General features: G+C 43.6%; 1 protein-coding gene across 3 annotated transcripts in view; it reads left to right on the top strand.

The window, feature by feature from the left end:
• The window catches only part of LOC124622522, a 242,915-nt gene that overhangs the window by 118,124 nt on the left and 110,298 nt on the right, over positions 1-14,493 (top strand). For 2 of the 3 annotated variants that reach the window (XM_047148253.1, XM_047148254.1), the window contains exon 2: positions 9,805-10,106. The exons of the other annotated variant lie outside the window; for it this stretch is intronic. In XM_047148253.1, the coding sequence (XP_047004209.1) occupies positions 9,835-10,106 (272 nt within the window). In that variant the 5' untranslated portion in view covers positions 9,805-9,834. The remainder of the gene's footprint in view (positions 1-9,804; positions 10,107-14,493) is intronic. 3 annotated transcript variants of the gene reach the window in all.

Genomic DNA, 14,493 nt, shown 5'->3' on the forward strand with positions numbered 1-14,493 from the left:
GTGTGCTTTCTCCAGCGAACGCTGATGTTCAACGCAGGTGTGTCTTACGCAGCCCACGGGTTTCAATTCGTAAGCGAGCAGCAGTGGTTTGAATGTCCCGACAGAGTGTTTCGCAGAATTATTCATCTTGATTTAAAACTTCATCCGTACAAACTACAACTGAAGGACAACGATTAGGATTCTGTCAACAAATAACAAAAATAAACAATGACGATGAATTTTAAAATGAGCTGCTACGTCGTAAAGAGAAAACAAATACTTAACTTGACCTTTGACTTTGACACAGATAAGACAGGTACTGCATTTAAAACTCTCTTTTGATTTTTTTGCCTAGATGCGTACATATTGAAATTTTTTACCAGTCTTAATACAAACAGTCTGTGAAAACATTTGGTTATAGATGAATATGTTTTCTTCGTGGCTGCTGTAAGGAGAGACAGGTTAGGTACAGGATGAGTTGGCGGTCGGAGGTTTCCGTTTCTCACAAGGGAACCTCCCCATCGAACCCTCCCCCCCTCCCCCCCCACACACATATTTAGTTATAAGTGGACACAGTGGATAGGCCTTGAAAAACTGAACTCAGCTCAATCGAGAAAACAGGAAGAAGTTGTGTGGAACTATGAAAAAAAAGCAAAATATACAAACTGAGTAGTCCATGAGCAAGACAGGCAACATCAAGGATAGCAAGAGCTCAGGAGCACCGTGGTCCCGTGGTTAGCGTGAGCAGCTGCGGAATGAGAGGTCCTTGGTTCAAGTCTTCGCTCGAGTGAAAAGGTTACTTTATTTATTTTCGCAAAGTTATGATCTGTCCGTTCGTTCATAGACGTCTCTGTTCACTGTAATAAGTTTAGTGTCTGTGTTTTGCGACCGCACCGCAAAACAGTGCGATTAATAGACGAAAGGACGTGCCTCTCCCATGGGAACCGAAAACATTCGATCGCAAGGTCATAGGTCAACCGATTCCTCCACAGGAAAACACGTCTGTTATGTTCTATACGACACTGGTGACGGCATGTGCGTCACATGACAGGAATATGTTGTCGACCCACCCGACTTGTACACTTGGCGAATGGGTAAAAAGATTCTTCTACCTTGCCCGATTTAAGTTTTCTTGTGGATGTGATAATCACTCCCAAAAAAGTAGCGAACAGTCAGCTGCCAGCCAGGAGCCTCGTTAGCAGGAATAGTCTCTCTTTCGTGCGCTGTAGTCGACTGACGTCGTGTGTTTCGATGTTTGTTTAGGTGTAGCGTCCCCATACTACGGCGCAGTTACCTCGTATCGGACGGACAGATAATAATTGTCTGAAAATAAAAAATTAAACTTTTCACTCGAGGGAAGACTTGAACCAAGGACCTGTCATTCCGCAGCTGCTCACGCTAACCACGGGACCACGGCGCTCCTGCGCTCACACTCTCCTTGATGTTGCCTGTCTTGCCCATGGACTACTCAGTTTGTATATTTTGCTTATTTTTTTCATAGTTCCACACAACTTCTCCCTGTTTTCTCAGTTGATCTGTGTTCGGTTTTTCAAGGCCTATCCTGTGCCAACTTATAACTAAATCTGAGGGGGGTGCGATGGAGAGGTTGCCTTGTCAGAGAACACCAGGGAAAGTCGGAGAAAACTGCTACAACTCGCGATGAAGACTCCGTCTCTCGTGGCTGCTACAATACTCACAGTCGCCGTAAGATTTTCTGGAAACACTTGCAGAATGGGAAGGTATAACAACAGTGGCAGTATGATGATATCTTCTGAGTAACAAACTGGTCGCTTAGGGAGCGTCTTGAACACACAGGCAGACGGCGAAATATTGCGCGTCGTTCGGACCGTGATAGTAGCAGATTCTCCCAGTATTATTAATTCGCGAAGAAATCACTATGCACTGTATTACTTAACACACTAATAGTTGTATGAAGGCCCAGGGATCCAACACCGAATAAAAGTTCGTAGACGATATTTACCTTCTTTTTCACAAATTACATTTTTTTATTCTTTATAATTGCGATTACAAGTTGTATCTCCCTTGCACTTCAAAATTACATCTATATGCATACTTACCTGACCTCAAAAAATCACAACGTCCAATCCGCATTCCTTACCTCCAACAATTACAAAAAAAATATAATGCCTTTTTTTTCACAGAAAAGAGCGTTGTCGTCACAGCAAAGAGCGTTGCCGTCTCAATTACGGCAGCGCATCATCGCTGGTACTCGCAGCGGGAATATTACAATAATATTATATTACGTAGGGGCATTACAGTTTCTAAACAAGTTGTGGATATCAGATGAGGCACATTTTGATGTCCCAGGTTATGTGAATAAACAGAACTACCGTTGCTGGTCAAACACAAATTCTAATGACGTTCACGTGCGCCCCTCACACGCTAGTAAAGTGACAGTATGGTGTGTTTTATCACATGGGATTATCGGACCGTATTTTTTCGAAAATGATCAGGGAAACACAATTACTGTCACTGCAGATCGTTACGTGGAGATGTTACGAACTTTCTTTACACCTGCATTGAACGACTTTTCAAACGTTCAAGAGGCCTGGCTTCAACAGGACGGAGCGACATCACACACTGCACGGCAATCGATGGAATATGTGCGAGAATTGTCCGGCAACCGTGTGAGTGATCTCACGATTCGGTAACATTCCCTGGCCCCCTAGATCGCCAGATTTATCCGTTTGTGACTTTTTCTTGTGGGGCTGCCTTAAGGGCAAAGTCTACACGACTCGAACAAGAACTGTGGATGATTAAAAACAGATAATTCGGGATCCAATTCACAGTATCCCAGCTGAGATGTGGCAGTGGTCAATGAGGAATCTCAACAGCAGATTTCACGAATGTATTCGTACAGGAGGACGCCATCAAAAGAACGTAATTAAAAAAAAAAAATAAACATCAGTGTTTCGTAAATGATACTGATGTGTGAATGTTGCAATGACTCTTGCTTCCAAACATATCGTGTGCCCGCCGCTCTCTCGCTGGTTGTGTAGAACCAGCAGCTGATACACTCCCGTCATATCTCACGGTGAGCGTCGACAACATCGTCGCACGAAACACGTAAGTACACCACTGGCCCCCAATCTAGGTTGTTAGCATATCCTGCAGAAATACATGCTATTGTTGAGTATTTGTCCAATTTTAAAGTCAATTCGATTTCGAATGCAAATGAATTTAGGCAAACTGCAGTTTCAATGTGGTAGATGTTCATAAAAAACCAAACTATGCAGTATACATTACCATGGTTGGCAACACGACGTACTTCCTGCTCGCTCACAGCCAAACTTGTTTGACTGTGCCGCATCCAACGTTCCGTAGTGCTGTTCTTGAGCAACGTGGACGATAAAGTCTTCCACGGTGCAAGTCATGTGCAACAACAACAACCAGTACATAATAAAAGATCACAATCACGATTCAATCCAATTCTCGAACCCGCGACGTATTTATTTCTCTCGATACTATCTCCAAAACGCGTCTTTCCTCTGTAATTTATTCTTGCGATAACAACTGCAATCAGTCTAATGTGATTTATTTCGTTCTTTAGACTTTTAATTCTGGATTAATTTTCTTTCTCGTTTCGTCTGAATTTCGTCAGCTTGCTCCAAAACTGATTAAATGCTGGTAACGTTTTTCCGCGGTATTCTAATACGTTATAGGAGCCTTTATATTTTATGAAGTAATAGCTTTTTCATGAGATGAGAAAACATTTTATTTTCCAAGCACAGATCAAAAACTAACAACTCGTAACCAAGCCGACTACGGCAAAGATAAATGTCTATCAGCTGCAGCTTTCACCCGCTGTTTTCGGCGCAGTGGATAAATGACGTCGCCACATCAGCCCCCCTCCTTTTGAAGCCGGGTGCACCAGGTATGTGGGGAAACTTGCACTTGACTTTTCTACCAGCTCTCGTGAAAACATCTGGTGCAGGCAATGGCTGCTCCTGTTCTGCACTTGCTGCTTCGTTGTCCTCTTCTGAAACCGAGAGCTCGGCGAGACTCTCTGCTGTTTCCTTGGCCTCCACGTTTCAGGGTGATTTTGCAGACCGAGGAAGGAGTGTACCCTCTTCGGTGTAAGCAGGTTTAAGCCGCTCAATTGAGACTGTCTCTTCTTTACCATCCTTATCGATTTTGAAGCTGTGGCTTCCTCTTGTGATTACCCTGTATGGTCCAGAGTAAGGCGAAACAAGCGGCGGGCGCACCGTATCATCCCTAAGCCACACGTGGGACGTTGCTTGCAGGTCATTATGTACAAACACTCTCCGGTCTCCATGTCTGACAGGGTTAGTGGGTTTGATGTTTCTCATTCTAACGCTGAGTTGTCTCGCGAATTGCGTGCATAGCTCAGGGGCGAACGGCTGTGTAGATGCTGAAACGATAAATTCTCCAGGAACCCTCAATTGCTCGCCATAAACCAATTCTGCGGAAGAGCATTGTAAGTCCTCCTTCACGGCCGTTCTCAATCCGAGTAGGACCAGCGGTAGTGCTTCAGGCCATGACGTGGAACTACACATTAATGCAGCTTTGAGCGTGCGGTGTAGTCGTTCCACCATTCCATTACTAGATGGATGATAGCTTGTGTGCGTAGGTGGTTGCACTCGCACAGTAGTAAAAGTTCATGGAAAAGTTGGCTTTCGAACTGCCTTCCGCGATCTGTTGTTATGTTTTGCGGAACGCCAAACCTGGAGAACCATGAATGCAACAGTGCTTTTGCAACCGACTCCCCAGAAATGTCTTGTATTACAACTACTTCTGGCCACCTGGTAAAACGATCAATGATTGTGAGCAAATAGCGTTGTTCTGAAGAACATGATAGCGGGCCCATAATGTCCACATGTATATGTGAAAATCTTGCAGATGTCGTCGGGAAGTCAGCAATAGGTGCAAAGACATGTCTGCTGATTTTATTACGCTGGCATGTTAGGCATGCACGCTCCCATGCACGACAATCTTTTTATATTCCAGGCCACACTACTTTGGAGGAAACTAACTTGACTGTAGCTCGTACTCCTGGATGTGATATGTTATGTAGTGCACTATAAATCTCGCGACGATATTGTTCTGGTATGTAAGGTCGCTCCTTTCCTTTTGCTACATCACACCAAATTCCGTCTGGAACATTTGGGACAGACACACGTCTGAGCTGCAGCGCAGTTCTCTGTTCCTCTATTAGACGGCGCAAGAAAGGATCTTCTCGTTGTTTAGACGCTAACTCGGTCCAACGAATTGAATTTAAACTGGCACAATTCCTAGACAGGCAATCTGCGACCAGGTTGTCTTTTCCTGAAATGTGACGCACGCCAGTTGTGAACTGTGCAATGTACTCGACTTGCCTGCACTGACGTGGTGACTTGAGCTCTGTGTCTCGTCGAAATATAGCTACTAACGGCTTGTGATCGGTAAAAATTGCAAAGTGTCTCCCTTCGACAGATGTGCGAAAATGCTTTATGGCTAAGTAAATATCAAGCAACTCACGGTCAATAGCACTCCATTTTTGCTGCTGTCGAGTCAGGTTTTTAGAGAAAAATGCGAGCGGCTGCCATCTGCCATCAACTTCTTGCTGTAGCGCTGCACCCACTGCTGTTTGGCTCGCATCAACCATGAGCGCTAAAGGAGCGCTCAATCTTGGATGTCCCAGTAGTGTTGCCCGAGAAAGACATTTCTTTAAGTCATGGAAAGCTGCTTCAGCATCTGGACTCCATGGAATTTTACGATTTCCTGTTGTATTTTTACCTGCAAGTAACGTTGTGAGTGGCTCTTGGGCGGCAGCTAATTTAGGTAAGTGACGTCTGTAATAGTTGAGCATGCCTAAAAATCTGCGAAGTCCTTTGTAAGTTGTGGGAAGGGGCATCTGTTGTACTGCTTCAACCCGCTCAGGCAAAGGTGACAGGCCTGCTGCTGAAACCAAATATCCCAGGAACTTAACCTCGCGTTTTCCAAACCTGCACATTGTTTCGTTAATAATTATGCCATACTCTGTCAGACGGCGGAAAAACTGCCGCAGATGTTCGACATGCTGATATGCAGAACCAGAGAATACTAAAATGTCGTCCATATAACAAAATACGAACGGTAATTCTCGAAGCACCTCATGCATGAATCTTTGCCATGTTTGGGCAGCGTTTCTGAGGCCGAATGGCATAAAATTGTACTCAAACAAACCGAATGGTGTGATAACTGCTGTTTTTTTAATGTCAGATGGAGCCATGGGAATCGGGGAAAATGATTTGGTGCAATCAATCACACTAAATATTTTGGCATTGCTAACCGTACTGTTAAAATCAGTCACATTGGGTAGTGGGTAGCGGTCGGGAATTGTGCGGGCATTGAGCGCCCTGTAGTCTCCACATACTCTCCATGAATTGTCTTTTTTACGGACCATGTGAATTGGAGATGCCCACGAACTATCAGACCTACTTAGAATACCTGTTTTTAGAAGTCTGTCGAACTCAGCTCGCGCCGCGAGCAGCTTCTCTGGAGGCAGACGCCGCGGGCGGAAGGCAACGGGTAGACCTCGTGTCGTGCTGATGTGGTGTTGAGTATTGTGTCTGCATTTCCTGGTTGCGTTGACGGGTTCGGTAAGTGCTGGAAAGTCTTGAAGCAGTTTACGAAAAAGTGATTCCTCCGACAGTGCCCTGATATTGCCTGCAGTATACGAATCGTTAAGACTGTCGGCTGTCTTCACACGTGTGCGCCCCGCTTAGTTGCCGATACGACATCGTATCACAATATCCCGACGCGGATGACGCGGTAGAGGAGCCGGAAATCTTCGTGCGGAAAGACACGGGCACATCGCACTGTACTTGAACCGACGCGGAAGACGCAGTAGGCAATATCCCTTCTGTGAGAACTGTCACCAAACGACGGTAAACCAGGTCGGGCATAAGTCGGTAGTTCCGTAAAAAGTCCGCCCCAATTATAGGGCTCGGCACATCAGCAACCACAAAAGTCCATTTTGGATGGAAGTTGGAATTTAGATGTAATGCCAACTGTTTCTCACCATAGGTAGATATTCTGGAATTGTTTGCCGCAGTCAGCACATGTTGCGTTGTTGTCGTGAGTATATCACCTCTCTTTCTTGGATAAACACTGACTTCTGAACCTGTGTCAATCAGAAACTTCTCACCTGAAGAGAGGTCCAACACGAACAATCGGTGTGATTGGTTGACTGCAGATACTGTGGCGTTTTCACCTCTTTGAATCACGCTATGACTCGGGCGCCTATGTTGTTGTTGACGAACGTTAGCGCCCTTTAACGCCCGCCTTGTAAGTTTGGGTAGCTGCAGGGTTGAATACATTGACGGGCAGTGTTACCGAAGCGTCTGTGGTACCAGCATCATTGATCTATCAAATCCTGCTGGATAGCATTTCTTCGTCTTTTCCAGCTGCGACTTCGTAGCTGCTGGTGGAGTGAAGTTACTTGCACGTTGAGTTTTGCCACTTGTGCTGCCAGTTGCTGTATGGTGGGTTCGGTCGATGAGCACTGCTGTTGGGGAGTATTATTGCATGTTCCTGGCTCACTGACGTCAGATTCCATCACACTACACGTTCTTGGGCCTCTATCCTGGCTGGAGTTGAATTCGGAACACGCAGAAACTTCGGTTAAGGTGTTTGCGATGGTGTCTGCCTTTTTTGCTAAGACTTGCAATGGTAAGTCTGCTTCTGCTGCAATGACGGCACGGATGTTGGCAGGAAGTTTACGAATCCATATTAGACGTAAAGACTCTTCAGGTAGGAGTTCCGGGCCGGCTAATGAACGTAAGGCTTTGAGTACTTGTGACGGAGTCTTGTCGCCCAAATCTTCGTGTGCGAAAATTTTTTGTAGTCGCAAATCTGGTGACGACGTATAATGCTGTATGAGAGCTTCCTTTAGCACAAAGTAATTTTGTTGCAACAAGGTTTCTTCTACTTGCTCTATCACTTCTAAATTTAGATGTGAAACCACTATATTAAATTTGTCAATGTTGTTAGACACCCCACGCTGCCGAAATATGCATTCAGCCTGCGTAAACCAAAGCTGGGGGCGCGTCGGCCAGAACGCGGAAAGCTTAACATTTCCGTGTCGCGCGTAGGTACTCCCATCTTTTGCGTTAACATCTGTCGTTCCGTTTTGTGGCGAATCAAAGGGCGTGGACCGCGATCCTTGGTCGAACAGACTGTAGTCTTCAATCTTGATTCCACTGCCCCATGCTTTTGTCTCTGAATTCATTATTCTCGTCGGTACATATATTTTCTTTATGCTTCTGCTACAATTTTTCGGGGTCACCACTATGGGAGCCTTTATATTTTATGAAGTAACAGCTTTTTCATGAGATAACATTTTTTTTTCCAAGCACAGATCAAAAACTAACAAGAATATACAACTCGTAACCAAGCCGACTACGGCAAAGATAAATGTCTATCAGCTGCAGCTTTCACCCGCTGTTTTTGGCGTAGTGGATAAATGACGTCGCCACATCGTGAACATCGAGCGAATTTCTCATTTGCAACCCAAGCGGCAAATCGTTATAGTTTGTCATAAACAAAATATTGACTTGGGTTCAGAATCAAGTAATGGTTTTCGAAGAAGAACATCTTCCCGTTTGAATGTTACCTTTACTTTAAAAGCAACATAGATGAGTGTATACAGTATCCATATGTATGAGAACTTTTATTACGAACCTGTTCAAATACAATAGAAGTTTTTAAGTTGATAGAATTGAATGTTATTTCCTCGGGCGTTTCACAGAATTGTCAGGTTTTAAGCAGATCATTTGATTGTCGTAGTTTCTAGTACATAGCTTCTCGCGTAACCCTAGCGCTCGCACGACGAGTCTAATGTCACGTGATTGATCGAGAAAGTCAATATTGTATCGAGTGCTTCGGCATATCGATAAATCCCTTTCTCTTTGAACGCAAGCATTGTTTTCTACACACTACCGTTCGGGATCGTTAAAAATACCTTTTTATGAATATGAGACCTCAATGGACAAAGCTTCATCTGTAAATATAAGACGACCCTACATTCATCTATTAAACAATGTAAAAACGTTGACCTGAGCAGCAGTTACTCGATATGCGAATATAAGTGACCCTGTATTTCTCGGACAACCGATCTAGGAAAAACCTCGTCTTATAACCGGATAAATGCGGTATTTGTTTTAGACTTTGGTCGTAAGTTTTGCATATAATGTCATAATGTTGTTAACTGAAACTTCCTGGCAGACTAAAACTGTTTGCTGGATAGGGACTCTAAATTGTGTTTCACGAGCAAGTGTTGTACGTATTGCAGCTTCAAGTCTGTTAATAACTCGTCTCCTATCTTCCATATTCCACATCTGTTCTCCTACATGCTGTGTGCTGTTCCGTTTTTGTTGGTGGTGGCGTAGGTTTTCTGTTTACTGGATCCATGTGGGTTTATTGGCAGTGGCATTTCGTTGAGGGGAACAATCTTCGTGTAAGTTTTTACTGTGTTTAAGTCATTAGTAAGAACAACATTCTCTACCCAAAACCATCTATGATCTAGTGGAGAACGTGTTAATTCGTGATATTTTATTTTGCTATCCTTTTTTCCCTAGTAACGTCACCCGCTTGGTTCTTAAGCCTTGTATCTGTCACATAAATGACGTCAACGCTCTGTCGGCATGGTATCGCACTGTTAACTCGCCACTTACGATTTTCACTTGTAAGAAATGATTTCAAAAAAACTGTCAAGTGATAGTGCAATGAATAACAGCATCAGCTCACTAACATTGTTGCCAGCAGTTGAAATCCACAGATTCGTATGAATCTAGGTTTATAACTCATTTTGTTTTATTTCAGCGCTTGCGAACATATCTGACAGACGTCCACATGACAACTCCTTCCACCTCGCCGCGGGCTGAAGGCCCACCCGACAGCAAAATGGCTTCAGGCTGCAATTACAGAGGCAGGCGCCACGTGCCCGCTGAAGGCAGCGTGATGTGGCATACGGGCATCAATGACTTACCAGACGAACTGCTGCTAATGATCTTGTCCCACGTGGCTTTCACCGATCTACTGGATGTGGTACCGAACGTGTGCCGTCGTTGGAAAAAGCTGTCTCAAGATTCCAAGTTGTGGGCTGACAGGGAATGCAATATTGGGTAAGAAACCTACTAATACATAAAACGCGAATTGTTCTGCTTTTAAAAAATATTGTGGGGTGATACCTTTATTTACTATATTGTAACGTTGACGTTGAAAACTTTGCATTTAAACATACTGTCAGGTCAACTCATTGGAGTAATCTGGTTTTAACCGAAAATGTATTCCAGTTTTAGAATACTGTTTTCCTTTTTTTTTTGTATTTGTTAGATTGAGAGGGTGTTGGGTAGATGTGGTAGAGGCACTTGGTATGTGTGTATGCTATTAATTCCCCGTTAATCTTTTTCCCTCTGCCACCTATGAGCCAGTGTGTATAGCAATCTCTTTACCTTTCTATTTTGCTCCTTTAGGTTTGTATGTGAGCGTGTATCTGTTCATTTATCCTCGCCCTCATTTTTATCCCGATGGAGTTTTAGAAAAGTGTGAACGATCTGGTCTGGAGGGACAGTTTAAATTCAGCTCCAGTTCAGCTGGAACGAAACATGCCACTTCTCGCAAAAAAATTACAATCGGAATCGTGTTTTATATCAACTGAGGTGAGTTCTGCCACGAGCATACGGTATGTGTAAAAAATCTGGGAATACTTAATAAAACTGAACCCACCCATTGCGCCCAGTGACAGAGGCCACCTGTTTGAGGGCTGTGACGTACGAAAAGTACTTTCTGATTGTCACAGTATAGGTGCCTTGGACGAATACGGTATCATCGTCTGGGATGCTCTAATTCCTAACACCTTCAGATATATCGAAAACTCGAAAATATTTGACCGTTGTGGAGAAAAATAGGATTGTCATTGGGGTCATAAATACAATGATGGAAAAAAATCGCAGCACCGAAAATTAATTACTGTAGAGTAATGAAATTTTGGCCATACATCTGTCTAGGTAACATATTTAACTGATTAACATTTCGAGATCACAGATTAATCTTAGCAAGAGAGAAGCCTTTGCAAATGTGAAATGCCGGTACATTAATAACCGGTGTAACCACCAGAATAATTTCTAACACGCAAACGTGCGTTCGTGGTGTTGTAGAGGTGCCAGATGCCAATTTGCTAGACGGAGTTCGTCGCCTGTTGCACTCGGCTGCTCAACACGGGGGTGGTTAATGCAGTTTGTGGCCGATGCTGGAGTCGTCATCTCGTGACGTCCCGTACGTGCTCGATCGGAGAAAGGTGTGGCGATCGAGCAGGCCGAGACGACACGTCGACACTGTGTGGAGCCCGTCGGATTACGACAGCGGTATACGGGCGTGTGTTATCCTTTTGGAAAACACCTTCTGGAATGGTGTTCACGAATGGCAGCACAACAGGTCGAGCACTGAGGCAGAATCAGCTCGATCAGACAACACTTAGCAGCACTGAAGTCGCAGGAGGTGGTGGTGGTTTGAGGTAAGTGAAGTGCACGTGAGACAGTGTCTGGCTCTCAGCTGTCCTCGAACTAACCAATTTGTAACAGTTCATCGTGGCATTGTGCTGCTCAAATTGGTGCTGCAGACGCACGTACCGAACACGACGGCCTTCCCCTCGGCAGTGCCACACGGTCGTCTGAAGCGCGGTCTTCTCCCAATTGTACATTCTCTCGACCACCACTGCCAGTGATCAGTGTACAGTGGCTACATTCCTGCCGAGTATTTCTGCAATACCACAGAAGGAACATCCAGTTTCTTGTAGCCGTCTTACACGACCTCACTCAAATTCACCGAGGTGTCGATACATCCTTGTCGTCTTTAAGCCTTTCGTGACTGACGTCAACCCGCCGTGTCCGATCTCGAAGGTACCTAGAGCTCACAACAGTTAGAATGCGTGTCTGAAGCAAATCTGATTCGCATCCTCACAGTGGCGTCACTGGTGCCGCTGCTACGCGACTGGTGTGAAGTCTGGACAGGTGACATCTTTCAGATATACAAACACGCCTTCCAACTTTCATTTATGTAGGACAACTCACACTGGGTGTCGAGATTTTTTTATCCGTCAGTGTATTATGACTCAGTTATTAGCATCCAGATAGGCTATATTTGATTCTGTCTTACTTTCTGAGGTTACTCACTGTAATATGACACTATTTAGCATGTCTGTGGCCTAGTTTTGACTGAAGGAGAAGAAAGTGCATGAAGTAATTTTTAGCCATAATACTGCTTGGTGCACTGAGAAATAAATTCTCTCGGTACCCTCGTGCAGATTTTATTCGTTTACATTACAGCAGTATAGGCTTTTATAATTTCTGATTTTTAAAAAGATATTTAGCCTTGTTTACTATGACCAATTTGTATAAACATTTTACCTGCAATTGTAAGCAAGATCTTTTGTATGGCTTTAGTGTTTGTCATGTTTCTCTTTGTGAATAAATCTGGAAACCTATCACAATCCCATCCACCTGCTGTGGGCTGTGTATGCTAGCCGTTTCTATTTGTACATTTCTTTTCTCAGTAGTACATGAAGTGTGAGCAACTGTGGCTGCTACGTATTTACTGCGTGATGCATCTGTGTAGGCTAGAGCCCATTCTAGTAGACGTGGACGGTGCCGCTTATCTGAAAAGGCAATCTGCTGCATATTTATGCAGATGTACGTACTTCTTGTCAGACTGAGCTGGTCATTTGTTTTTGAATACATCTCAGCTATTCTTACGGTAATGTGTTTTATAGGACACCACGCAAGGCCTTGTCAAAAAAATGTGGGCAGCTACCTGCTGGGTCTTTCGTATGTTTTAGGCCCAGTTGCCCGTGTATTTAATATCTTCTGTATCAGTAAGTTATTTTTTATATATTTTTAAATTTTTTGGGCTTTTAATGCATTGACTGTTACTGGCTTTTTTGCTAAATCACGGTCATGCCACTTGTATGCAAGGTTGTATTTTTTCTCATAGATCAATCTGAACATGCCTTGTATAAGGTTAAATGCATCATTGGAGGAGAAATAAAATAAAAAATCCAGTTTTGCAACCAGTACTGTTCGTTCATTTGTATTCAAGATTTCGTAATATTCGAAACTTTCTTTAAATGTACAGAAAAGTAAAATTACGTACTTAAGAAAACACACGAATGTGGTATTCTACGAGTACGACATCCCTGAGTTATTATTGGAATCGTTCAACTCGTACAAACACTTCTTTAACCATTTGTGGGAATCTGAAATGGGATGACCACATAGGCAATTAGAAGTAAAGCAGATGGTATATTTAATTTCATTGGGAAATTGCAATCAAATTCCAAATAATATTGCTTACATACATCATTCGATCCATCTTAGAGCATTACTCGAGTGTGTGGGACCCAAACCAAATGTGACTAACAGCTGATATTAAACTATACAAAGTAGAATAACATGAACGAACAGATTTTTTCGTGTATTATTTAGAATCCAATTGCTTCTGTATTGCTGTCGATGTATATTCAAGATACTGTTGCTTCATATATTGTTATTATTAATATTGTATTGTTAGTAATGATGATGGTGATGATGATGATAATTGTTATTACCACCATCACTATCACCAGAACCACTACCAACGGATGAAAGGATCCAGTGGCAATACACGGGACTCACGCTTGGGACAATGACAATTCAAAACTGTTTCCAGTCATCCATATTCAGGCTTTGCACGATTTCATTAAATCTACTGAGGCAAACGATGAGACAGTTCCTTTGAATGTGCATAGCTAATTTTCTTCCCCATTCTGCTCCTGTACACATCTTCAGAAACCACTCCCCACACCCGGCCATTTCCCTCCTACATTCAGCCGCTCAGTCGGCATCCTGCCGTGCTAGTTAGAGGTTCGTGCTGTACTCCGTTGAGTTACTGTGACAGTTTGAAATTTCAGCGTTAATTGAAAATGCCGCGAAGTGTGAAGTTTCTGACTGCAAAAAACTGTACACCGATAGAAATCTATCGGCAGCTTTGTGAAGTGTATGGGGACAACATAATCACTGAAGGTGGAGTGCGTCAATGGGTCATAATATTTAAAAATGGCCGAACTAACGTTCACGACGAAGAGCGAAGAGGAAGACCCAGCATAGTGACTGCCGAACTTGTCGGAAAATTCGATGCCGCGGTCCGTGAAAACCGTAATTTCACAGTAACGGAACTCTCTATGAGTTTTCCACAAATTTCACGAAGTTTGTTGCATGAAATCATTACCGAAAAGCTTGGTTACCACAAGTTTTTCGCAAGATGGATACCAAAAATCTTGACAGAGATTCACAAAAATCAGCGAATGGCTGCAGCGTTAACGTTTTTGGACGCTTACGAGAAAGATGGCGACTCATTACTCGATCGCATCGTTACTGGTGACGAAACGTGGGTTAAGCGTGTGAACTGTGAGACAAAATTGCGGTGAATGCAGTGGGGGCACACAAATTTCCCCCAAAAACCCAAGAAATGCATGCA

Source organism: Schistocerca americana, chromosome 7, assembly GCF_021461395.2.
Source record: "Schistocerca americana isolate TAMUIC-IGC-003095 chromosome 7, iqSchAmer2.1, whole genome shotgun sequence".
Taxonomy (NCBI): Eukaryota; Metazoa; Arthropoda; class Insecta; order Orthoptera; family Acrididae; genus Schistocerca; species Schistocerca americana.